Source organism: Pleurodeles waltl, chromosome 10, assembly GCF_031143425.1.
Source record: "Pleurodeles waltl isolate 20211129_DDA chromosome 10, aPleWal1.hap1.20221129, whole genome shotgun sequence".
Classification (NCBI taxonomy): domain Eukaryota; kingdom Metazoa; phylum Chordata; class Amphibia; order Caudata; family Salamandridae; genus Pleurodeles; species Pleurodeles waltl.
The window spans coordinates 222,957,048-222,981,677 of record NC_090449.1 but is presented as its reverse complement, the minus strand read 5'-3'; the positions used below and the strand labels follow the sequence as shown (position 1 = coordinate 222,981,677).

The following is a 24,630-nucleotide window of genomic DNA, read 5'->3' as shown; positions in this document are numbered from 1 at the left end:
AGATGTGGTGCATTAAGTACCTCCTTTCTGCATTTGGTTTGGACCTGCAGGCAGGTGCAGCGGTTTTGGAGGGAGGTGGTTGGAAAGGTTGAAGAGGTCACGGGTGTGATACTCTAAGCACCGCCGTTGACATGCCTTTTAGGCATTGTAAAGAGACCACTGGGAAGGCGCATCCCATACAGACTAACACAACTAGCTATAGTACTGGCTAAGCGCAGGGTGGCCATAGGCTGGATGAGTGCCAGGAGCCCACCCTTCATTCCTGGATACGAGATATAATGGAATGGGAACCGCAGAAGAACATATGCGGCTAACATGCAGGGAGGAGGGGGCACTAACTGACTTGATTGCATGGGGAACATTATTGGAACATTTAACTGTTATGGAGGATTTAAGCTCTGAATGGAGAACTGATAATTTTGATTGAATAATGGAATGTATATGTGGGATATAATGGTGACAGCCAATCGTTGCAATGTTGCAACTCTGGTACTTATAGTGTACATGAGGATTGGTTACATGAGCATGTTAGCTAGTAGGTGGGCTGATTGGAAATATTACTGCAATGGTTGCTGTTGATGCATATTCCTGTACTCTGTCCTCAAAGGAGATATTTGTGACGACTTGCAATGATATGCACTGTATTGTTTTTGTTGGTTCTGCATTATAAAATCAATAAAAACAGTTATAAAAAAGTAAAATATAAACTTGTACAAAACAAGTCATGCAGATTTATTTAGATCTAGAGTTTACAACATACTGTTGTGACTTGGAAGGTGCTCCTCAAACTGTATGAGATCAGCAGGCTGGACAAGAACTGGATCAGGTCTCAGCTGTGGAGAAGGGAGGCAGGAAGGTACAGGTCCACACAAGAGATCCACAGGAGAAGTGTTGGTGAGGCACATAAGCTCCTTCTCAAACTCATTTGGGTCTGTAAAAAGTCAAAAAGGCCACATCACACTGAATAAAATGGCAACTACTAACAAAGCAACATAAACTGGTATATGGGCATTGTGTAGGAATACATCCGATTCACTATACTATTTCCAGAGAGGAGCTTTACCGCTTATTTCACTTAACGTCAACAAAAACAATAGTACATTTTTTAAAAGCAATAATCCTACCAGTGGGTAGTAGGAGTGAACACACTGCCCCATTTTACACTCATATTGCGTGTGCACCTTTATTCTTCTCTTCAGAATTCAAACAGCTGTTAAAGAGTTTTACACCTCCAGTAGTTAAAGACAGAGGCCCTCGTTGTATCCGCCGGGCAGCCGCCAATGCGGCTGCACTCCCGCGGAGGCCATTTGGAGATCCCCTCTGGGCTGGCGGGCGGAAACCTGGTTTCCGCCCGCCAGCCCAGAGGGGATGTCTGCCGCAACACGGGAGCCGGCTCCAAATGGAGCCGGCGGTGTTGCAGCGGTGCGACGGGTGCAGCTGCACCCATCGCACTTTTCACTGTCTGCTATACCAAAGAGCTGAACCTTCAAGAAAATCTTTTTGAATGGGTATTCTTCATGGAGCAAAATACAATGTTCAGATACTTAAGGTACTGGTCTCATCATCAGAAACCGAAAATGAATGCATTTCTTTATTCTCAATGAGCAGCACCTGGGCAGAATACTTGAAAGATCCTAATTTAATAGTGGATATCTGCCACGTTATTCACTGTAGTGGCAATACAGAGAGTTACACTGTGTTCATAAAAAATCATGCCTGATCTATTGGAGCAAATGTAGATTCATTGCTCGTTAGTCTTCAAGAGAGTGGTCCACTCAGAAATTGGATTCGATTAAGTGTAGGAAAATGAAAACCATTAATATGAGGAATTTGAGGGAAGAGTTGAAACAACAAGCAATAAGGCAAACAAATGACAGAGTGGAAGAAATAGAACATTTAGAAAGCAAAGTCCTAGTCTTTGCAAGAGCCAACATTGTGACAGAAAATAGTAACAGATGTGACAAAGTATGTCTCAGATGCTGTAAGGCAATGGTCTTCAAACATTCACATTTTCCCCCACTCCCTCCATAGAAATGGGTTAGATAGGGGTTTTGAAGGTTATCTGGAAGCCCTCTACCTCTCCGCCGCACAATGACATACTCCTTCACTAAAAACACAGCACTGTTCTCAGCATGTTAGTCTGCTTTCCCCAGTGGCAAATGCTCCTCGAGAGCAGGGATTTGTGCCCACCCTTACATCAATTCAGCTCGCAACATGACACAGCAGGACCATCCACACCAGTCAGATTAATAGAAGAATGGATCACAAAACTTTAGGAGGCACTACAATCACCAGAAAGCCTTTAAATAAGGCCTTGACAAAATGCAGGATAACAAGTCAGACACGGTCATCATATGACAATTGAGACACCACAGCCTTGACCTTATGAGCAGCACAAAAACAAGATGCTATAAGAAAACAAAAGAGATGTCCAAGAGATCAGACCACATCCTTGTTGTGTGATCTGATATATGGTGTTGTAGACCCAGGAAGATGCACATTACGCATGCTGGAAAGAAAGAAAATATGCACCTGGGGTCGGTGCTAGCACAGAGATGTATGACCATTTACTGGGTAAAACTGCAGGCTCCATGTATAGAAAAGTAGATAGGGGCTTACTGGAGAAATGCATATTAGAAGTACCACAACTGATGACAAGTTAGAGGAAGACCAAGATGAATGTACAACTATGGCTTGAGAAGTGAGGAGATCCTCCGACAAACATGCCCATGAAGAGGGAGGAGACACTCCAAATGTGACGAGTAGCTTTTGAAACTTGATATCAACCTATATAATAATGGGGTAAGGAATGTCTGGTTGACTGTTGCTGGTCTAACGAAGGAACCCAAACAATACAAACCTATTGACTGTTTGGGTTCCATCTAGTTTGAATTGAAATTATTGAACACAGGACAGATAAGAAAGGTGTCCATATAAACTTGGCAGAAATTAAATGAGCTCTATTCAGCAAGACAAAACAGATAATGGTACAATAAAAGTCAAACTATTACAGAGCAATAACCTCCATCATGAACTTGGAAGAATGAAGGGCATGGATTGCAGCACCAATAACAAGAAATAAAGTGTTAAAAAGCTACAATAAATGCAAACTTTTGCCACACGATAGGACAGAGGGCATGGACATATATGTCCCTATCAGTCAAAAATGTTGCTATTGATAAGTCATAAAATACTATGCCCTGAAAGCAAGGTGACCACAGTCTCAGCAGTCAGACTTCACACCAAGTGAGTACCTGAAGTACTATAGCATTTTATATATTCAGATAAACTGAAAGCACTGCCCCCTCCTGCAAACCCTCCCACTTCCATGTGCATAGCTCATGAGGATATATAAAAAACTACAAGATGCTGCAGTACTATCTCTAATGAAGACAATATTAGTATGACGACATGCCCCACTAACTCACTCTCAAGTTTGAAAAGTCTAATACTGTTGATGATTGACACACACAACTATGCAGTACAAAAACACTAACTGCACAAATGAATGAAACTGTAAAACTCTTAATACATTCATGCATGTAAATTGCATAAAATTGATCCTGAACTGCAGTGTTTAAATTGTATGGATATCCAGAAAAAGTAATAAAAACTGATTTATAAATTGTCAAACAACGGATACAGGATTCAAATAACCAAAACCAAGGTGCGATTCTTCCAAAGAATAAACTAACTCCTGAAGGACATCAGGACGACCTCTATTTTACTTCATTTTTCCACAGATACCATATAGACAAGGATATTAGACTTGACCAAAGTTACATTATATGCTCCATTCTATTATATCACCAAGCAAGGCCACTGGTCAGGGAAACAATTAAACGACTTGCAGTGGAATTGTCCAGACAGCCTAAACATGTAACTAAGGGTGCTTTGCAGAATCCCAGATCTGTTCCACTGGGTGTAGAACTTCGATGGCTCCAGACCAAACTCCATGAACTTCATCTAATTAGAAGACCAAAAGTGGTCAACATCTGACTGCATGATTGGGAGCTTATGCCTTTAAACAGTTGAAAATGACTAGACTATAACTACCACCTATTACACAGACAGGCCTCAGAGGAAACACTAAGATATTATGTGATAAAGTTGTAGCTGAAGCAGATCTTTTAAAAAAACCAAACAACCCTTTCTCTTAATGTGGGCTTCTCATAGGCTCTTCTCTGAAACACATGGCAAAAAGTTACTGGACATTTTAAATATAAGACAGGGCTATTTCTTGCATCGACATGGCACCATTCCTCTCAGATGGGAACAAAGAGGAGGGGTAAGAAGATTAGTGGGGTCGAGGGTTCAGGGAATCATCTCTCCACAGTCACTAGGGCATCTTCCCCTTGGAAGCCCTGGTTTGAGTTTTCAGCTTTTTTCACAAGTTCCCTTTTTAGTCAGTTCAGTGGCTTCAGGAGGACAGGGTGTGCTTACACGGAGCAAAGCATACAACACACCCTGCAGTGAACCTATTGCTGTGGACAGCCTACAAAATAACATATGGTCCTTTTCTGAATAGCTGAATGCCTCTATCAACTGATTGATCAATATAATCTAAATAAGTTACATCAGAGAATCTTTAATCAAAAAGCTCAGCATAGCCCAGACCTAAAACAGGAAAATGTAAAATGAAAGAGTGGAAAATACACTTAGCAAAGAAAAGAAGAATAGATGTAGTGTGGACATGATGTTGAACACTTTACATATGAAGAAAACCAAGATGATGAGAACAGGACAGTCCTTGCTTATGTACAGATTCAACACTGATGCTTTGTATTTGGCACGATGCATGCACCTAACGACCAAGTAAGGTTTTCATACTTCCAACCCAAATTTACTGGATGGAGTTAAACATGCATAATCTAAAAGATACTATTAAACGCCATCCTACTGTCTCATATCAAAGATGTCCTATAACTTAATAAGGGAACTGTTAAGAACAAGAACGATCCGGTCAGCTAATAAGTTATAGGTAGGTGCACTTGGATACAGGCAGCTTCTTGACACAATAAATTTTACTAGTTAAATGGAGTTATTGGAAAATTCCATCTGAGATTTATCCAACAAACACAATGCCTCTCCTTCATCATGTCTTCTGTCCTAACTCAATAAAGAGAAACCTCAATTTAACACTACAACAGAAAGGGAGTCAATTAATCTTCTCTGCTTAAGGGACAAACATTATGAATAGGCAGTGCAGGCAGATTACTGCCTGCACAAGTACACCAAGCAGAGGAGGAGATGCTGTTCAAGAAGAATTCAGAAAAGATACTTAATCCAGAGACCACTATTATAGGGTTTAGACCCTTATATTTTTTCTTATAATTTGCAGGTCCTACACAACAGTAATGAAGAAAGTGCTCCTAGGTCTACATTAAAGCTCTGTATGGTAGAAGAGGAAGCTAAAGAGGTTCTAGATAAGCTTGTCTGGACAATAGCCTAAACCGTCAATTATATCACTGTGCGTAACCAGCTTTGTGATAATGGGCTCCCAGTCAAATTTATAAAAGTGATCCGATTTACACAATCCCATTGCTAGCAATTTTTTCAAGGTGGAAAAATAGGATTTGCTAGTTAATAACATAAATTAGAGCCCAATAAGCAGGGGATGATCACCTATCCTCCAAATGATACAAACCTCATATGTAATATGTATTTTAGGAAGAATGCTAGTGACAATATGAAACCAATATTGCATAATAGGTCATTATACTGTACCAATAGCAGAAGCCCCAATTTGTTCCAGTTTCAATGAAACAATGAATGATGTCCTTTCCTTCTGCTGATTATCCACCGGGGTGTCACTTCCATACTCAAGGGCTTCAGCTGGTGATGAACTTGTTGAATTAACGCGAGCTGAGAAGGAAAGCATCTTCAATAATAATGTTACAAATACTGAACACGTAAGATGTGTATTTAAAAATAGGCACTACATTATCCAGCTAACAGCTTGTCCTTTGCATAACACAACACTAGCATATCACTTAAGCAATTTTGCACTTACTTTTCATATCATTCTTTAACACCACAATTCTCTTATGACCATGTCCTTTTATCCAAACCACCTAAATGTAAAATGAAAAAACACAACAGGTTGTTGTATTAATAAAACTACTCAGAGAACCAACAAAGGCACAGCTTTACTTGCCTGCAAGCTTAAAACTAACACGTTTAAAGTCAGAGGTGCTTGGAAGCACATTCTAAGATGCATCTCTATAAAGTCCAGTATAAGTCTGCTAGCTGGTACACATAATAATCCCAGTATAGTTAAATTATGTTAGGACAACTAGGTTTTTCATACAACATACCTGGGGTATTGCTGCCAATATATCCTCCAGGTTATTGTAGCCATAGGATTTGGGCTGCAACAGTTCCCCTATATATTTGCTGTAGGCAGTTGGAAACTCATGCAAGAAAATCTGCTGGTAGTGGTAGGTATGCAGTAGGGATCGGACATTCTTGGCAAACTGATACAGTGTGGTGAGCCTCACACATTCCTTTGCTACATCATCATTGGTAAATACCTACAAAACAAAATCTTTTTTCAACATGATAATGTACACAGAAAAAAACTTACAGTACAGCTGTACTTCAACTTAACAGAAAAACAAAGTGACAATTAAGAGTTATCAAGTCAGCCAAAAACAACATCTTATTTAAATGCAACATTTATTGAGTTCAAAATGTAACCTTTTAATACACTTTAGGAAACAACTATATTCCAGTAGCTGAAAAGGAGAAGACTACAAAGATGAACATAGCCATCACTTGCAGGCTTCTAGTGTACCCTTTAAATATTCCTATAGTTAGTTACACAATTATCATGAACCTGCACACACCATAATTTGCTAAAGATCTAATAGCCAACAGGTAACAACCCTTGCCAAAGACATTAGAATTAATGTTGATTTTCTGTAGTTTCAAAGTGTTTAGATATTGGTAGTTTCTGGGAAAGCATACATCAACTAAAGCAAATCATGTATGAAGAAGTTGCACATTGAAAAAAGGATGTTGACATTTTAGAAGATAAGTTTGTAAAGTGGGAAGACTACACTGGAATGCTAGAACTTATTTTGTCTTCAGGTTGAGCACCAGGCACTTGATAAAACCGTTAGCCATGAAGGTCCACACCACAAAGGCATCAGTAAGGAACTATTTACTTAGAATTATAATCAATCTTCACTACTGTTGCAACTAACAGACAGGTAATTAATCCCCCCCCCCCCCCCCCAATTGTGGGCTCCACTAAAAATTCCCCATTGGAATAATAAGTTAATTGCCTAAAATGTACAGCATCCTGGTTCTTCACTTATAAAAGGTGCATTAAGAGGCAATCTGGTAATGGCCATCAATTTGCTTTACTCTGCTGAGTTAATGTATTTACCAATTATAGATAGCTTCCTCTTTAAGGACTACAATACCAATCTTCTTGAGGAGGTGCTTTCCTCATTGTCAACCTTTGGCCAAACGTACAAACTGAAGGTAATACATTAATATGCCTCAAAATGTTTAATAAAGAGATCATCCATGGCCATGGATGTGCGTGTCATATGTAGCTCTCACTGATGACCTCACAAGTTCCCTTCAGTATTCACAAAGGTAATGTTCAGTTAATAACTACACTTGGGAATAGTTTCACCGAAAGTATCACAATATGGCATCCCTTTTGGGCACCAGATTCCAGGATCTGCACCTACAGAAAAACAGGGAACATTCAAAGACCTTATAGAACAAAGTATTTTGAACAGCAGTAGATACAATGCTGCCAGAAAGTCCTACAGACTTGGCAAGCAGTATCTTTCAGATTATAAAGAACCTTAAACTAACATGACAAAGCAGTAGGGGCAGCCAGCAAACTCTGGAGCACAGAGGCCTTATGAACAAATGAGCTCCATATAACATGTGACAGGGGACCTCACATGGGGTAGAGTGCCATTTATGACACACATCTTACAAATGATACAGTTTTGTGGTATTATACCAAGATCGTGCAAAGTTTTCAATGGCTGTCTTTTGAAGAGACACATGGACTTAAATCTATAAAAGAGGCAAGGAGGATAATGATGTTTACATTTTGTGAGGGGTATTAAAACAAGTCGGGATGTATGTATATTTGCAGAAATACAACAAATTTAGATAAATAGTTATGAAAAAAAGCACAATTATAGAATAAGGAGGAAAACAATGACATTCTCCAAACGTAGATAGCCACAGCGAAATCTGAAAAAGCACTGTCATGCGTAAGGCAAAGTTTTTTTTTTTTTTTTTAACGAAAAAGCTAATAAAAAAGGATTCAATCCAGGCAAAGAGGTTAAGACAGCTCACATCTAAGAGAATCCGTATGTTATGGAGGGGAAGATGGAGAAGGACAGTGCCCTTTGGGGCATGGTTACACCCCTCCCCCAACACATTTTGCCTGATATTGATGCTGACTCTACTAAGTGTGTGCTGGGATCCTGCTAACCAGGCCCCAGCACCAGTGTTCTTTCCCGAAAAATGTTCTATTGCTTCCACAACTGGCACACCCTTGACATACAGTTAAGTCCCTTGTAAAAGGTACCCATGGTACCAAGGGCCCTGTGGCCAGGGAAGGTCCCCAAGGGCTGCAGCATGTATTATGCCACCATGGAGACCCCTCACCAAGCACATGCACACTACCATTGCACCTTGTGTGTGCTGGCGGGGAAAAGTCGACATGGCACCCCCTCTCAGAGTGCCATGCTCACAAACCACTGCCTGTGCCATAGGTAAGTCACCCCTCTAGCAGACTGTATAGTCCTAAGGTAGGGTGCACTATACCACAAGTGAGGGCATAGTTGCATGAAGCTTCATGTTACACTGCCCCAGGGCACACCAGCTAGTGGAGATGCCCGCCCCCTCCGGACAAAGCACCACTTTTGGCGGACAGTCCGGCGAGAAACTTAAGAAAAACAAGGAGTGACCATTTCAGCTGGGACCACCCATAGGGTGTTCTGCGCTGAAGTGACCCCCCCGCTGAATCCTCCTTCTTGGTTTGGAGGACAGGAAGCGATAAGGTTAGGATTGTGCACATCCCCAAAGGGAGTGGACACAAGAAGGGTGTAGCCACCCCCAGGGACAGTAGCCATTGGCTACTGCCCTCTGACCCCTGTAATGCCCCTAAATCTTGTATTTAAGGACTTCCCTGAACCCAACTTACTAGATTCCTGGCAACCTAACAAGAAGGAGGACTGCTAAGCTGAAACCCCCAGCAGAGAAGGAAGACAACTGATTTGGTACCAGCCCTACCGGCCTGTCTCCTGTTTCATAGAACCTACAAAAGAACAGCGACAGCGATCTCTGCCAAGCCCTAGAGGACTGCCTTGCACCCGAAAGGACCAAGAACTCCTGTGGACAGCGGCCCTGTCAAAGAACAAACCATCGAACAAGGATTCCCACCTCACTCTGAATGCGTGAGTCCTAACCACTCTGCATCAGGCGCCCACAGCTAGCGTCCAGGTGGCACAACCAGCTAGAGAGGATGCCCTGGTGGTTCTGAGCAAGTGCCCACCCTGGGTTGACCTTTCCACCCCTCCACCACGACTCCTGCAGAGGGAATCCTGAGGACCCCCCTGACCACGGAGCTCCAGACGAAGATCTCAGAAGCCTAAAGACACACTGCACCCGCAGCCCCAAGACCTTGGAGAACCAGACTTCCGGTTCAGCGGGCGGCCCGCCTCCCTGTCCATCCTGTGGTCTGCCATAGACGACCCCCTGTTCCTTGCTTGCAGCCTCTGAGTGACCCCCGGGGTCCCCCATAGACCAGCATTGGGAGCCAGACGGCCTGTTTGCACCCAGCCGCCCGTGTTGCTGAGGGTTGGGTGTTTGATGCCTACTTGTGGCCTCCCAGTGCTCCTCTAATCCCCCCTTGTCTGCCCTCCGAGCCGCAGGAACTTACCTGCTGACAGGCCTAATTCTAAATACTCCCTGTCTCCATAGTAGCCCCCGTTAAGTTTGCTCAACTTTGACCTCTGCACCCGGCCGGCCCAGTGTTGCTGGTGGTGGGTGTTTGGGGTTATCTTGAACCTAAACCGGTGTACCCAGAGACTGAAATTGTAAGTTGAATACTTACCTGTAAATTAAACTAACTTTCCTTCCCCCCAGGAAAGGTTTCTGAAAATTGCAGTGTCTGTTTTCAAAACAGATTATTGCCAATATTTCAAAAACTGTATGACTTATCGATTTCAAACAAAGTACTGTTGATACATGTGTGAAATACGAAATTATTGAAGTACTTACCTGCAACCTGAACCTTGTGGTTCTAAAAATAGATTAAGAAAATATTCTTTCTATATAAAAACCTTTGGTCTGGAGTTAAGCCATTGATTGTGAGCATCTTTTATTTTCAGTGTGTGCAACAAATGTTTTGCACTACCCTCTGATAAACCCAACTGCTCGACCACACTACCACAAAAGACAGCATTAGTATTATCTACTTTAGCCTCTGGAGAACCCCTGGACTCTCTGCACACTATATCACATTTTGATATACTATTTATAGATCCAGCTTCCTACACCAACCTTCTTAGATTGCATAATTTCTATATTTCCTGGCTGAGTGGATTATCTTAATATCCTACATAGATTACACACTTTCTAGGACTTGCTGACTAATCACTGGAAGAGACATGAACGTCCTTTAGACATCTATTGATACCTTTAAAGGAGTGGCAAAAAAAGCAAGCCTACCACAAAGGGTCTTGAAGGCAAACTGGAGATTGGGGTTTGGGACTATCAAATGTAAAACACTACTACCAAGCATTCCAGCTTAGGATACTCTTTTAGAGGTCCTGAGCTGAGGTGACCCCTGCTTTAGGAAATCCTCCATCTTGTTTTGGAGGATTCCTCCCAAAAGGATTAGGGATGTGCCCCCCTCCACTCTGGGAGGAAGCACAAAGAGGGTGTGTAGCCACCCTCCAGGACAGTAGCCATTGGCTACTGCCCCCAGACCTAAACACACCCTAAATTGAGTATTTAGGGGGTGACCCTGAACCCAGGAAATCAGATTCCTGCAACCTGAAACCAGGACTGCTAACCTGAAAGCCCCACGGAGACGACAACTGACTTGTCCCCAGCCCTACTGGCCTGTCTCCAGACTCAAAGAACCTGCAACAGCGACACATCCAGCAGGACCAGCGACCTCTGAGGACTCAGAGGACTGACCTGCACCTAAAGGACCAAGAAACTACAGAGGACAGCGGCTCTGTCCAAAACTACAACCAAGAAACCATCTTTAAAGACGACTCCAGCCTCACTCCCATAGCGTGAGTCTTCACACACTGCGCCGGACGCCCCCTGGTCTGTGTCCAGAGAAACCATCACCGCAGAGAGGAGCCCCAGGCGACTCCAACGACGTGTGCCCATGAGGGTGTATTCTATGTACCTGTTTGGGACACCCACCCCTCCCTCCCCCAAAGGCTCTACAAAACCCCTCTGGTCTCCTCCCTGAGGATGCAGGTACTTACCTGCTTACAGACTGGAACCGGAGCACTCCTGTTCTCCTTAGGCACCTATGTTATCTGGGCCCTACTTTTGACCTATGCACCTGACCGGCCCAGTGTTGCTGGGTGTTTGGGGTTGACTTGAAACCCCAACAGTGGGCTGCCTATGCCCAGGAGACTGAACTTGTAAGTGCTTTACTTACCTGAGAAACTAACAAATACTGTTGATTTTTGCACTGTCTCTACTTTTAAAATAGCTTATTGCCATTTTTGTCAGAACTGTGTACATTACTGTTTTAATTCAAAGTTCCATATTTACTTGTGTGAAGTACCTTATAATTTATGTATGTACCTAATTTTTGAATCTTCTGGTTCTAAAATAAATTAAGAAAATAATATTTTTCTATATAAAAACCTATTGGCCTGGAGTTAAGTCTTAGAGTGCGTGTTCTTATTTATTGCCTGTGTGTGTACAACAAATGCTTAGCACTGCCCTCTGATAAGCCTACTGCTCGACCACACTAACACAAAATAGAGCATTAGTATTATCTAATTTTGCCACTATCAACCTCTAAGGGGAATCCTTGGACTCTCTGCACACTATCTCTCACCTTGAGACAGTGTATACAAAGCCAACTTCCTACACACGGCACACAATGTGTGTCATGTTGCGTTAATACCCATGGTTTGCACCATGTCACGCAGCCTGCAATGGCAAACTGCATGCAGTCTCTTAGGGAGGCATAAAACATGCTGGCTGCAGCCCTTAGGGACCCTCTTTAGTACCCATGCACTGAGTACCAGGGGTACCATTTACCTACGGATTTACAGGGGTGCTAAAATGTTTGCCAATTGTACACAATGAAATTAGTTTCTCTTGTTTTAGGGAAAGGGCACTGGTATAGAGGACCTGGTTAGCAGGAACCTAGTGCACCTTCAGTGGACAAACCACAGTATCAGTGGCAAAGAAGTGTCGTGACCATGTCAAAAAGGGTACTTTCCTACACTTACTTGCTATTAGGGTGACTGTACACAGATTTATCTTTGATCTAAGAATGTTTGCTGAATTTGCCTAGGATAAACCCCTACTGAGTGTGTGTTTAGAATAACTATCAGACCATTCAGTGTGTTAATTGGGTATCTTTTCCCAGCAGCAGGGGGCACTGGACTACATGCCCCCAAACAACCTTGTGGCAGAGAGCAGCCACCAATGTTCTTGTCACACAAGGGGGTGCTTTAAAAAGAGCAACTGTGGGGGCCGATGACATCTGGTCCGCGCTGCGAATCCGGCGAGTGGCGCTGAGGTGAGTCCGACGGCCCGGCGAGCACCAGGGAGCACCAGGGAGCGTCCCGAAGGACGAGGACGGATCGCAGTGGCCTCCCTGCTTCTTCCTCCCCCCGCGCTGGTGAGTGACTGCTGCCCCTGGCCCCATAGATCCGGGCCCCTTCTGGAAGGCACAGCGGAGACGACGCCGTGGCCCTGAGAGAAGGAGGGAGCGATTTATTCTCCTCCCACCCCCCATGACTAATAACCTTCGGTCACCAGGAGCCCCAGGATCTGGGGGTGTGAGGTGGACAAGGAGGGGAACCGGCCCTAATGGGGATGCTGGTGTGAAGAGAGACGGAGGTCCCTGTGGTCAAAGGTGAGGAGTGATTTCTACCCCCCCTGAACCCCCCCCCAATCTGTACCATGAGAAAGGAATCACAACCAAGGCACATCGGCGGAGGTGGGCACACCGGCAGGAGTGGGCATTCCGGCAGAAGTTGATGAGAAACACGGTATGGGGATAACCTACAAGCAGGCCCCAAAAGGCAGTTAAAATGGGCAAGGATAGACAAACCCGCCCGCCGCGGCGCAGACGCACATTAACCAATTTGCCACGGGCCCCAGTGGAGCCCCGAAAGATGACCGAAGGGCAGAGAGTGGCGAAGGGAAGCGGGCCGGGAACAGCGACCTGGCAGCTATCCTTCAAGCAATACAGTCATCCCAAGAAGCGGTGGAAAGCAAAATTGGAGAAGTGAGGGTGGATGTGGCCCTGGTACGCCAAGACCATTGTAATGCAACAGCGAGGATTGCGGAAACGGAGTCCAGAATCTCCACAGTGGAAGACGATCTGATGGCACTCAAAGCACAGGTATCAACGCTAACAACTCGGACAGCAGAACTATACCGAAGGGCTGAAGATGCCAAAAACAGATCCCACCGCAACAACCTCAGAATTGTGGGACTGCCCGAAAACACTGCCGCCTCCTCCCTGGCCATATTCCTGGAGGACTGGTTCCGATGCTGGTTGCCCCGGGATCTTCTGACACCCTGGTTTGTGATTGAACGCGCACATCGGGCCCTGCAGGCTAGACCCCCCCCGGGCTCTCCACCGAGGCCAGTGATCCTTAGACTTTTCAACTTCAGAGACAGGGATGCGATACTCCAAGCGGCAAGATCAAAAGGAGACCTGCACTGTGATGGAACCAAAGTCATGGTGTTCCCAGACTATACCAAAGACGTTCAAATGCAACGCCGCTAGTTTACAGAAGTTAAACAAAAGCTGAGGGCGATGGAGGGTGTCCCGTCTCGTTCCAGAAGGCGCAAGGAGATGGGAGACTCGATCTCAGGCTCCCCCCAAGGATCCGCGGAGGAGACAACCCAGGGGCTTGGGGTAGAAGAGAGACGAGAGACGCGGGAGGGGACCGGCGACCCGGAGACTCTGGGGAACTGCTCCCCGGAACAGCAGAAGACACTGACCTCTCACGGAGCCCAGTGTTGTGAGTCCTCCTCTGGAGAGGGGAAAGTTGGGCCAGGAGGGCCAGAGACCAAGACAAGGTTGCAGCGCTTATGTTCAAGCGTAACAAAACTTAACACGTCTTAATCTACAAGTATGGAGGGGTCCACCATAGCTCAGACACTAAAAGTTATCAGCTCATTATGTTTGGGAATGAGCTGTTGGTATTGGGCGACAGATGCTTCTGGGGGTGGGGGAGTATGGGGTGGGAAGGGAGTTGGGGAACATGTTTGGTTCTACCCAGCCAACAGGCTGTTATTGTTCTTTACAGTTAATGTAGGTCTAATGTCTCCACTACCGGCTGGAAATAATAGTAGTAGGTCACTCCGACAAAGAAAGCACACAGGCCGAGCTGAATTCTGTCAGCCCGGGTTTGCACGGAAGGAACCGAGGGAGAGATCAATGAGGTCAGTTTACGGGGGAGGAATGGGGACGACTCACATAATATCATGGAACGTCAACGGGCTCCTTGATAAGATAAAAAGGTCAGCAGTGCTCGCTTACATTCACAGACACAAACCCAACATACTCCTGATGCAGGAGACACATCTCATGGGGAATCAATGTCCCTTCCTAGCCCGTAAGGGATTTGACAGGGTATTTCACGCAGGGTTTACAAGAGGCTCAAGAGGGGTTGCAGTATTGCTGCATCACTCACTACCTCTGGTAGCGAGACAAGAATGGAGAGACCCGCAAGGGAGATATGTGGCGGTCTCAGGTACGGTAGAGGGCCAGACAATTAACATTGTGAGCGCTTATGCTCCCCCCAACATGGTGCGCAAGACTCTAGGAGATCTGACAAGACTATTAGCGGAGCTGCCCCCTGGGAACACGGTGATAGGGTGAGACTTCAACGCAGTCCCAAACCCAGGACTGGACACGAGTGGGGGACCCTCAGCCCATAGACAGGCCTTGGCCACTAGTTTGGAAGGATGGATGACATCAACGGGGCTTTGTGATGCCTGGAGGGCGTGGCACCCTAGACGCAAAACAATTAACGCATAGTTCAGCAGGCCACAGCACACAATCCAGGATAGACCTGGTGTTTGCGTCAGCCAGGGAATGTGGACACCTCTCCCACATCGAGATTCTACCGCGTGGGATCTCGGACCACGCGCCGGTTCGGCTCAAGATGGGCCTCGCAGACCCGCTGATCCGTCCCATATGGAGGCTAAACGCTTGCCATTTACAAGACGAAGAAGTTGTTGATAGCTGAAGGGAGTCGTTACATGATTACTTTAATATTAATGAGGGCTCGGTGAGATCACCTGGAACCCTATGGGCTGCTAGTAAGGTGGTACTGAGAGGGACAGCTAAGGGCCTAATCCGTGCTCGGGAACTCACCCGGGACTCCTGAATCGCCCAGCTGGAGGCTCGTGCCACTCTTCTTGAAGCAGAGCAAGAATCACACTCGAACGAACGGATAACCAGACACCTCTTGCTGGTTCAGGAGGCGATACGTAGTTTATCCCTAGAAGTGGCAAAACACGCTTCCACGGCACGAGTGTACGGGTGGGGCAACAAAACAGGGAAACTACTATATTGGTTGATTTCCCAACAACAAGCTCCCCGAATCGTCCCTGAGATATGCAATGAAAAAGGGGAACGGTTGGTTGAACTCCAAGAGGAGGCCGAAACGTTCGCTGAATTCTATAAGGCCTTATATCGAGTGACAAGTCCAGAGAATACGGGCTCCCCACACCGGTTCCTGGCAAATTCTTCACTCCCGGTTCTGCCCACGGCGGACGCACGGGCACTGGAGGAGCCATTCACGGAGGCAGAGATTGGCGATGTCATAGCGGCAATGGGAGTTGGGAAAACTCCCAGGCCTGAAGGGTTTCCTCCAGAATACTACAAAAGATTCAAGGAGGAACTGGTCCCACACCTAATGAATCTCTATGCTGAGGTAGATCAGAAAGGCCTTTTTCCGGACAGGCTAGACATTGCCACCATTGTCGTACTGCCTAAGACCCAACCCCCTTCCCTCTCCTGCGCAGACTATAGACCCATATCTCTCATTAACAGTGAAGTAAAGATCTACGCCACAATGCTGGCCTCCTGCCTCAAGAGGGTGTTACCCCTTCTAGTGCACCCGGATCAGTGTGGATTCATGACCGGACGTAGCACTCGCCACTGTATACGAAGGCTCCAGGTGGCCCTCGCAAGGCATCATCGATTGCCCCAGCACTTGGCTCTCCTATTCATCGGCTTCGAAAAGGTATTCAACTCCGTTAGTTGGGAATTCCTTTTTGCGGTGCTCCGGCGTGCCGGTTTCGGGCCAAGATTCCGTAGGCTGGTCCAGGCCTTGTATACCAAACCCACGGCGCGTGTGCGGGTCAATGGAGTCTTGTCCTCGGCCTTTCCGATTCAGCAGGGAACCCAACAGGGCTGCCCCCTCTCTCTTCTCCTTTTTGCCCTGGCCACTGAGCCTTTAGCGGGAATGATGAGAGAAGACCCGATTTACCAGGGTTGGAGATGGGGCCTCTCTTACGAAGACTGAGTGGCCTTATATGCAGATGATGTCCTGTTATACATGGCAAACCTGGGAGTGTCCGGACCCCGAAGCTTCCATCTACTGCGGCACTTCGAGGAGGCCTCGGGGCTCAAAATGAACCCGTCCAAATCGGTGCTGGTCCCTCTGACGCGGTCACGAGACTGCTTCGACTGGCAGACGGTGGTTCCGCTGCGCCGGCTAAGTTTTAACTATTTAGGGATATGGGTCGCACTGCTCCCTGAGTTATCCTGGTCCCTGAACCTCAATCCATTGGTGTCTCGCATACGAGAAGACCTTAAGCAATGGCATTCATTGCCACTGAATATTTTGGGCCGTACAGCTCTATACAAGATGATGGTCTTACCGCGCCTCTTATATGTGGTCCAGAACTTGCCATTCACGATCCCACGCTCACGGTTTAAAAAACTGGATGGAATTACCACCTCCTTTATGTGGGGAGGAGCGAGACAGAGTAGCGACCCGGAGCTGCCGAAGAGAGGTATATGATGGGGGACTGGGCATGGCCGATCCTTATCTGTACTACCTGGCGACAACTCCTGGTGGTGCATGATTGCAACGGGGGTTAGTCAGACCCAGCATATCAGGTAGAATTAGACGCTTTGGGGTATCCCCAAATCCTGGATGTATTATATGGGGCTCCGATCCCCAAAGATTTGGAGTCCATCACCAAGGCTGTCTTCTTAGCGTGGAGAGCGGCTCTAAGGCACACTGGCTGGAACAAAGTGGTTACCCGGCAAACACCACTGTGGCACGGCAGTTGGCTGAGAGAGACAGCCAAATTGGAAGGATTCGGGCAATGGGACACATTGGGAATATCCTTTGTGGGGGATGTGTGGAAAGGAAGTTTGATTAAGTCCTTTCAAGAAATGCAGCAAGAGTTCCAACTATCCCCGAAGCAATTCTTTAGATATCTCCAGCTCAGACATGCTCTTGCTAGGCACTTGAAGGAAACGTCCCAGATACCGGAGTTCAATCCAGTCGAGGCCAAAACACTCATGGGCAGCCTGGGGAAGAAGGGAGTCTCCCAGATTTACAAAATGCTGGTCACAAATGCACCCGGGGATCTAGGCCACCTTAGGAAGGGATGGGAGAAGTGGGTGGGACCACTTGAGGAAGAAGACTGGACAGAGGCACTGATGGCTCCCCGGACGCTGGTGGTGTCGACGAGGCTGAGGGCGACAATTCTATTTTTTACATAAAGCATATCTGTCTCCAGATAGGCTGTACAAGATGGGTGCCCTCGGTTCTGCTCAATGCCCACGATGCAGAGAGGACCAGGCTGATTTCTTTCATATGATATGGGCCTGCCCCGTGATTCGAAAGTTCTGGGAGGGAGTAAACCACGAGAAGAACATTGCCTTGGGATCATCACAGGTACTGCCCCCCCAAAATGGTACTACTGGGCGTGATGAATGACATGGAGGGATCTAGAGCAGATAAGACGTTGGTCGGAACAGCGAATATGGCGGCCAAGAGAGACATAGCGGCCGCTTGGAAAACCGCCAAGGGTCCCTTCCTTCAGAAATGGAGACGGGGAGTGGACTGGTGTGCAGCCCAAGAAAAAGTGGTGTATGAATCAAGGGGATGTCCCCACAAAAAATATGGGGAAAATGGGCGGGATTGCTAAGCTAAAGGGGCACAGACAAAGTGTATACACATGCTCCTCTTTCCTCCCACTCTGTACTGCCAAATTATAGTACTTCGGATCTTCTTAGATATCTCGAACACATAAATGTTAGCCCAGAATTAACTGTCCAGTCTGTGTCAAATAGACCAAGGTTTGTAAGTTACCTGTATATTTCACCTGTGCCTTTTTAAAAAAAAAAAAAAAAAAAAAATTTGGTCATAAAAAATAAAAAAAAAGAGCAACTGTGTTCCACAGAGCAAGTTGCGTCCAGGCATGCACCCGGGCTAAGCCTGGGCCAACACCGGGCCCGTCTTTGCCAGTCAGTGGCAGGAAGAACCCAGACCCCCCCTTGTGAGCCAGGGTCTGCAATTCTGAGGAAACAATCTACACATTAGCTACAGGTGAGGTGCATATATATATTTGTTTGCTATGGGGGAAAAGGGAAAATTGATGCTCCAATCTCAAATGGAAGAACTCAATCCCCAATTCAATCGTCTATTACCAACTACCTCTCGTCAGTTATGGGAGTTATTGAATTGTAGTTGGTACAAGTAGAAGAAAGGCTAGGGGCTGTGCAGAAAAAGGCCCAAAAGCCTACCTTGGAGCCACTAATTATAAGTGACAATGTTAAGTCATCCTCATCTTCCACCCTGCATAGCAAAGTGGCTTCAAAAGCTCTTTCCCATGAAGTACAGGGGTGGTCTTGGATAAAGAACTTGGCACGCAGATATCTGACTCCTGGGTACAGTTCATGGACAAGGAGAGCTCCCCATTATTGAATTCGCCTCAAACTAAAAGGACATTAAGTGGAAAATAAAGAGCTGCCCAAGAGGGCAGAAAGGAAAGAAGGTATTTCACATGGAAGCCCATAGGCAATGTAGGCGGTCGCATATATTTCATCACAATGCCTGAATATGGGAAAGGATTTGTCCTTCAGTTAGATGCCAGGCTAGAAGCCTTCTGCACCTCCCGAGGGGAAAGATTTTCAAACATACTTCAAGTCAGGATGGATCAGCTGCTCAGCGCGTGTACGCAAGTGGCACGACACCGGTGGGGAATCACTGACAGCAGCATAAACTCACGTTATTGATGTAAACATCAACGTGACTAACCAGTTAATAGGTGATAGAAGGAAGGTCACATGCTTGGCCCCTTCGGGTAAAAACCAACATGATATAGGAACTCCAAGGACTCCGAGTACGGCCACCTTAGATCCCACCACTAGCCAGGCATGAAGGTATATTGCTTTTGCCAAAAGAAAGTACACCATATGTTTTGATGCTTGAAAATGTACCACCCCCCTTTGAATATACTCCACTTACCCTCCGGTCATTGTTTGTTCACTCCCTCCTGCACAGCTCCACCTGCTGTTACTGCTGCTGCTGATCCCTTCAACAGCCTACCGGCTCTGAGATTGAGGCCCACCTTCACCCAAAGGCACTCCCCTGCTCCTCATCCCTGGTGGCCTATTGGCCATCTGTAGCTCTTTGTCTTTCTTGCCTTTTTTTCCTCATTTTTTTCTGTTTTTCTTCTCTTTGCACTCCTGTGCTGCCTGACTGCTCTCCGTCCCTGCCGACCCCCTTCCTGCAAATCGCTTTCCCACCCTCCCGCCTCCCACCTGACTAGACCCTCCCACCTCCCTCCCCTTCTTAATAGCAGCCGCTGTGCGACCAAGCTGCTAGTGCACCAAAGGTGCGTAAAAGGCAAGCTGGTCTGCATCTGCCTGACCCTGGATCTCACTTAGCGCCACGGACCCTGGCTCCCACACCACCCACTGTAACAATGCCAATGCTCTGCACACCCCAACCCTGGAAGATCCTCAGCCTGCCACCAAGCAAACCTAAACACCCCCCATGGGCCATTCTCTTGCTGCTTCTGCTCCCTCACCTGCCCCCGCACACTACCACCCCCGCCCACAGCCCAGACGGACACCTCAAGTGCATATTCTGTATAACCCGCTGTAAGGAAATGCCTCCTTGGCATGGTTGCCCCCTGACTTTTTGCCTTTGCTGATGCTATGTTTACAATTGAAAGTGTGCTGAGGCCTGCTAACCAGGCCCCAGCACCAGTGTTCTTTCCCTAACCTGTACTTTTGTATCCACAATTGGCAGACCCTGGCATCCAGATAAGTCCCTTGTAACTGGTACTTCTAGTACCAAGGGCCCTGATGCCAAGGAAGGTCTCTAAGGGCTGCAGTATGTCTTATGCCACCCTGGAGACCTCTCACTCAGCACAGACACCCTGCTTGCCAGCTTGTGTGTGCTAGTGAGGACAAAACGAGTAAGTCGACATGGCACTCCCCTCAGGGTGCCATGCCAGCCTCTCACTGCCTATGCAGTATAGGTAAGACACCCCTCTAGCAGGCCTTACAGCCCTAAGGCAGGGTGCACTATACCATAGGTGAGGGTACCAGTGCATGAGCACTGTGCCCCTACAGTGTCTAAGCAAAACCTTAGACATTGTAAGTGCAGGGTAGCCATAAGAGTATATGGTCTGGGAGTCTGTTTTACACGAACTCCACAGCACCATAATGGCTACACTGAAAACTGGGAAGTTTGGTATCAAACTTCTCAGCACAATAAATGCACACTGATGCCAGGGTACATTTTATTGCAAAATACACCCCAGAGGGCACCTTAGAGGTGCCCCCTGAAACTTAACCGACTATCTGTGTAGGCTGACTAGTTCCAGCAGCCTGCCACACTAGAGACATGTTGCTGGCCCCATGGGGAGAGTGCCTTTGTCACTCTGAGGCCAGTAACAAAGCCTGCACTGGGTGGAGATGCTAACACCTCCCCCAGGCAGGAGCTGTAACACCTGGCGGTGAGCCTCAAAGGCTCACCCCTTTGTCACAGCACCGCAGGACACTCCAGCTAGTGGAGTTGCCCGCCCCCTCCGGCCCCGGCCCCCACTTTTGGCGGCAAGGCCGGAGAAAATAATGAGAATAACAAGGAGGAGTCACTGGCCAGTCAGGACAGCCCCTAAGGTGTCCTGAGCTGAAGTGACTCTAACTTTTAGAAATCCTCCATCTTGCAGATGGAGGATTCCCCCAATAGGGTTAGGATTGTGACCCCCTCCCCTTGGGAGGAGACGCAAAGAGGGTGTACCCACCCTCAGGGCTAGTAGCCATTGGCTACTAACCCCCCAGACCTAAACACGCCCTTAAATTTAGTATTTAAGGGCTACCCTGAACCCTAGAAAATTAGATTCCTGCAACAACAAGAAGGACTGCCTAGCTGAAAACCCCTGCAGAGGAAGACCAGAAGACAACAACTGCCTTGGCTCCAGAAACTCACCGGCCTGTCTCCTGCCTTCCAAAGAACTCTGCTCCAGCGACGCCTTCCAAAGGGACCAGCGACCTCTGAATCCTCTGAGGACTGCCCTGCTTCGACGACGACAAGAAACTCCCGAGGACAGCGGACCTGCTCCAAAAAGACTGCAACTTTATCCAAAGGAGCAGCTTTAAAGAACCCTGCAATCTCCCCGCAAGAAGCGTGAGACTTGCAACACTGCACCCGGCGACCCCGACTCGGCTGGTGGAGAACCAACACCTCAGGGAGGACCCCCGGACTACTCTACGACTGTGAGAACTAAAACCTGTCCCCCCTGAGCCCCCACAGCGCCGCCTGCAGAGGGAATCCCGAGGCTTCCCCTGACCGCGACTCTCTGAAACCTAAGTCCCGACGCCTGGAAAAGACCCTGCACCCGCAGCCCCCAGGACCTGAAGGACCGGACTTTCACTGCAGAAGTGACCCCCAGGAGTCCCTCTCCCTTGCCCAAGTGGAGGTTTCCCCGAGGAAGCCCCCCCTTGCCTGCCTGCAGCGCTGAAGAGATCCCTTGATCTCTCATTGACTTCCATTGCGAACCCGACGCTTGTTCTAACACTGCACCCGGCCGCCCCCGCGCCGCTGAGGGTGAAATTTCTGTGTGGGCTTGTGTCCCCCCCGGTGCCCTACAAAACCCCCCTGGTCTGCCCTCCGAAGACGCGGGTACTTACCTGCAAGCAGACCGGAACCGGGGCACCCCCTTCTCTCCATTCTAGCCTATGCGTTTTGGGCACCACGTTGAACTCTGCACCTGACCGGCCCTGAGCTGCTGGTGTGGTAACTTTGGGGTTGCTCTGAACCCCCAACGGTGGGCTACCTTGGACCAAGAACTGAACCCTGTAAGTGTCCTACTTACCTGGTAAAACTAACAAAAACTTACCTCCCCCAGGAACTGTGAAAATTGCACTGAGTCCACTTTTAAAGTAGCTATTTGTGAATAACTTGAAAAGTATACATGCAATTGAAATGATTCAAAGTTCCTAATGTACTTACCTGCAATACCTTTCAAACAAGATATTACATGTTAAATTTGAACCTGTGGTTCTTGAAATAAACTAAGAAAATATATTTTTCTATAACAAAACCTATTGGCTGGATTTGTCTCTGAGTGTGTGTACCTCATTTATTGTCTATGTGTATGTACAACAAATGCTTAACACTACTCCTTGGATAAGCCTACTGCTCGACCACACTACCACAAAATAGAGCATTAGTATTATCTCTTTTTACCACTATTTAACCTCTAAGGGGAACCCTTGGACTCTGTGCATGCTATTCCTTACTTTGAAATAGCACATACAGAGCCAACTTCCTACACCCGCTCCCTCGCCAAGCATGAAGTAGAAGTCTGGGATGTCCTTGACTCGATCGCACCTTACATTGCCTTCCTCACAGAGAACTGGATCACCCCCACCTCAGCCCCGAACATCGCCACTGCCATTCCTGACAGCTGCAAAATTGTCCACAAAGACAGAGTCAATCGACCAAGAGTAGTCACTTCCATAGCCTACAGGAACACCCTCTTCCTATCGACCACCACTGAGACGCAGAACTAGCCAATCACCCTCGAACACCTACATTTCAAATTCCAGACCAACCCGAACACCTCCCTTTGTGGCACGCTTGTCGAGAGACCTCCCAGACTCCAGCCCCAGTCCAGCAAAGCCATCGCCAACCTAGTCGTCCCCCAGGCCATCGCCACTACTGACTACAGTGACCTCAATTTTCTCCCATCGAGAACCACAATGACCCAAACACCACAACCTTCCTGGACTGCCTTGCCACCCTTTGTCTAAAGCAACTAGTCAACCTCCCCACTCACTCAGCAGGTCACATCCTCAACCGTGTCTTCTGGGCAGGAAACAACGTCACCATCTCACACCTCCGAACACAATTGGACCGATCATCCATTTCACCTTCACGAAGTCCACTGCACGCCACAGTGCCCCCACCCCTCTGGCAGAAACTGGAGCAAAGTCACCGAAGCCCAGCTCACCGATGCACATAGCAATTCCCACCACTGGATGGCACTAACAACTCAGCATGCAACCTGCACCGCTGGATCACAGAATGCAGTAACACCATAGCCACCTTCAGAAAACCTGCTGGAAACCAGCACCGTAAGAAACCCAGTTGGTTCACAACAGAACTCCAAGAATCAAAACACACCTGCAGACGCCTGGAAGGAGAATGGAGAAACAGCAAATAATAAAATGATAAAAAAATAAAAACACCTTTCACCACAGCTTACAAAGACGCAGTCACCACGCACTACCAGCACATCAGAGCCCCCAAGAAAGCTGCCATTCAAGAATGCATCAGCACCAACGCACAAAACAGCAAAGAGCTATTCACCATAGTCAAGGAATTCATGAAACCCTAAGAGACACCTCAGACATCCCCCCTCTCTCAAGACCTCTGCAACAACCTTCCCACCTTTTTCCACAGGGAAATCCAGGATTTAAAGGATTCAAGAACTAAAACCCACCCTATTGCCCACTAACATCACCACGGACCCCATGCCGCACCAGACCCTGAACCATTGGATCCCTATCTCCACAGAAGACACCTGGAAACTCATGATCTCCATCCATTCAGGGGCACCATCAGACCTGTGCCCACATCACATCTTTAACTTGGCCAGCGCCACCATTGCATCACAGCTCTGCTGAACTATCAACCGTTTCATCGTAACTGCCACCTTCCCAACTGACTGGAAGCACGCAGAGATCAACCCTCTCCTACAGAAACCCTCCACTGACCCAAGGGAGATGAAGAATTACAGACCCATCTCTCTGCTCCCCTTCCCAGCCAAGGTAACAGAAAAAGCCATCAACATACAACTCACTGAGTTCCTGGAGTCAAATTACATCCTAGATCCCTCCCAGTCCGGATTCAGAAGCAATCACAGACT

At 47.2% G+C, this 24,630-nt stretch overlaps 1 protein-coding gene across 8 annotated transcripts in view; it reads right to left on the bottom strand.

The window, feature by feature from the left end:
• MARF1 (meiosis regulator and mRNA stability factor 1) overlaps window positions 1–24,630 on the bottom strand; it is a 586,552-nt gene that overhangs the window by 64,114 nt on the left and 497,808 nt on the right. For all 8 annotated transcript variants that reach the window (XM_069210203.1, XM_069210208.1, XM_069210202.1 and 5 more), the window contains exons 23-26: window positions 6,318–6,533; window positions 6,014–6,074; window positions 5,728–5,865; window positions 761–931 (exon numbers count right to left, since the gene is read on the bottom strand). In XM_069210203.1, coding sequence (XP_069066304.1) covers window positions 761–931; window positions 5,728–5,865; window positions 6,014–6,074; window positions 6,318–6,533 — 586 coding nt within the window. The remainder of the gene's footprint in view (window positions 1–760; window positions 932–5,727; window positions 5,866–6,013; window positions 6,075–6,317; window positions 6,534–24,630) is intronic.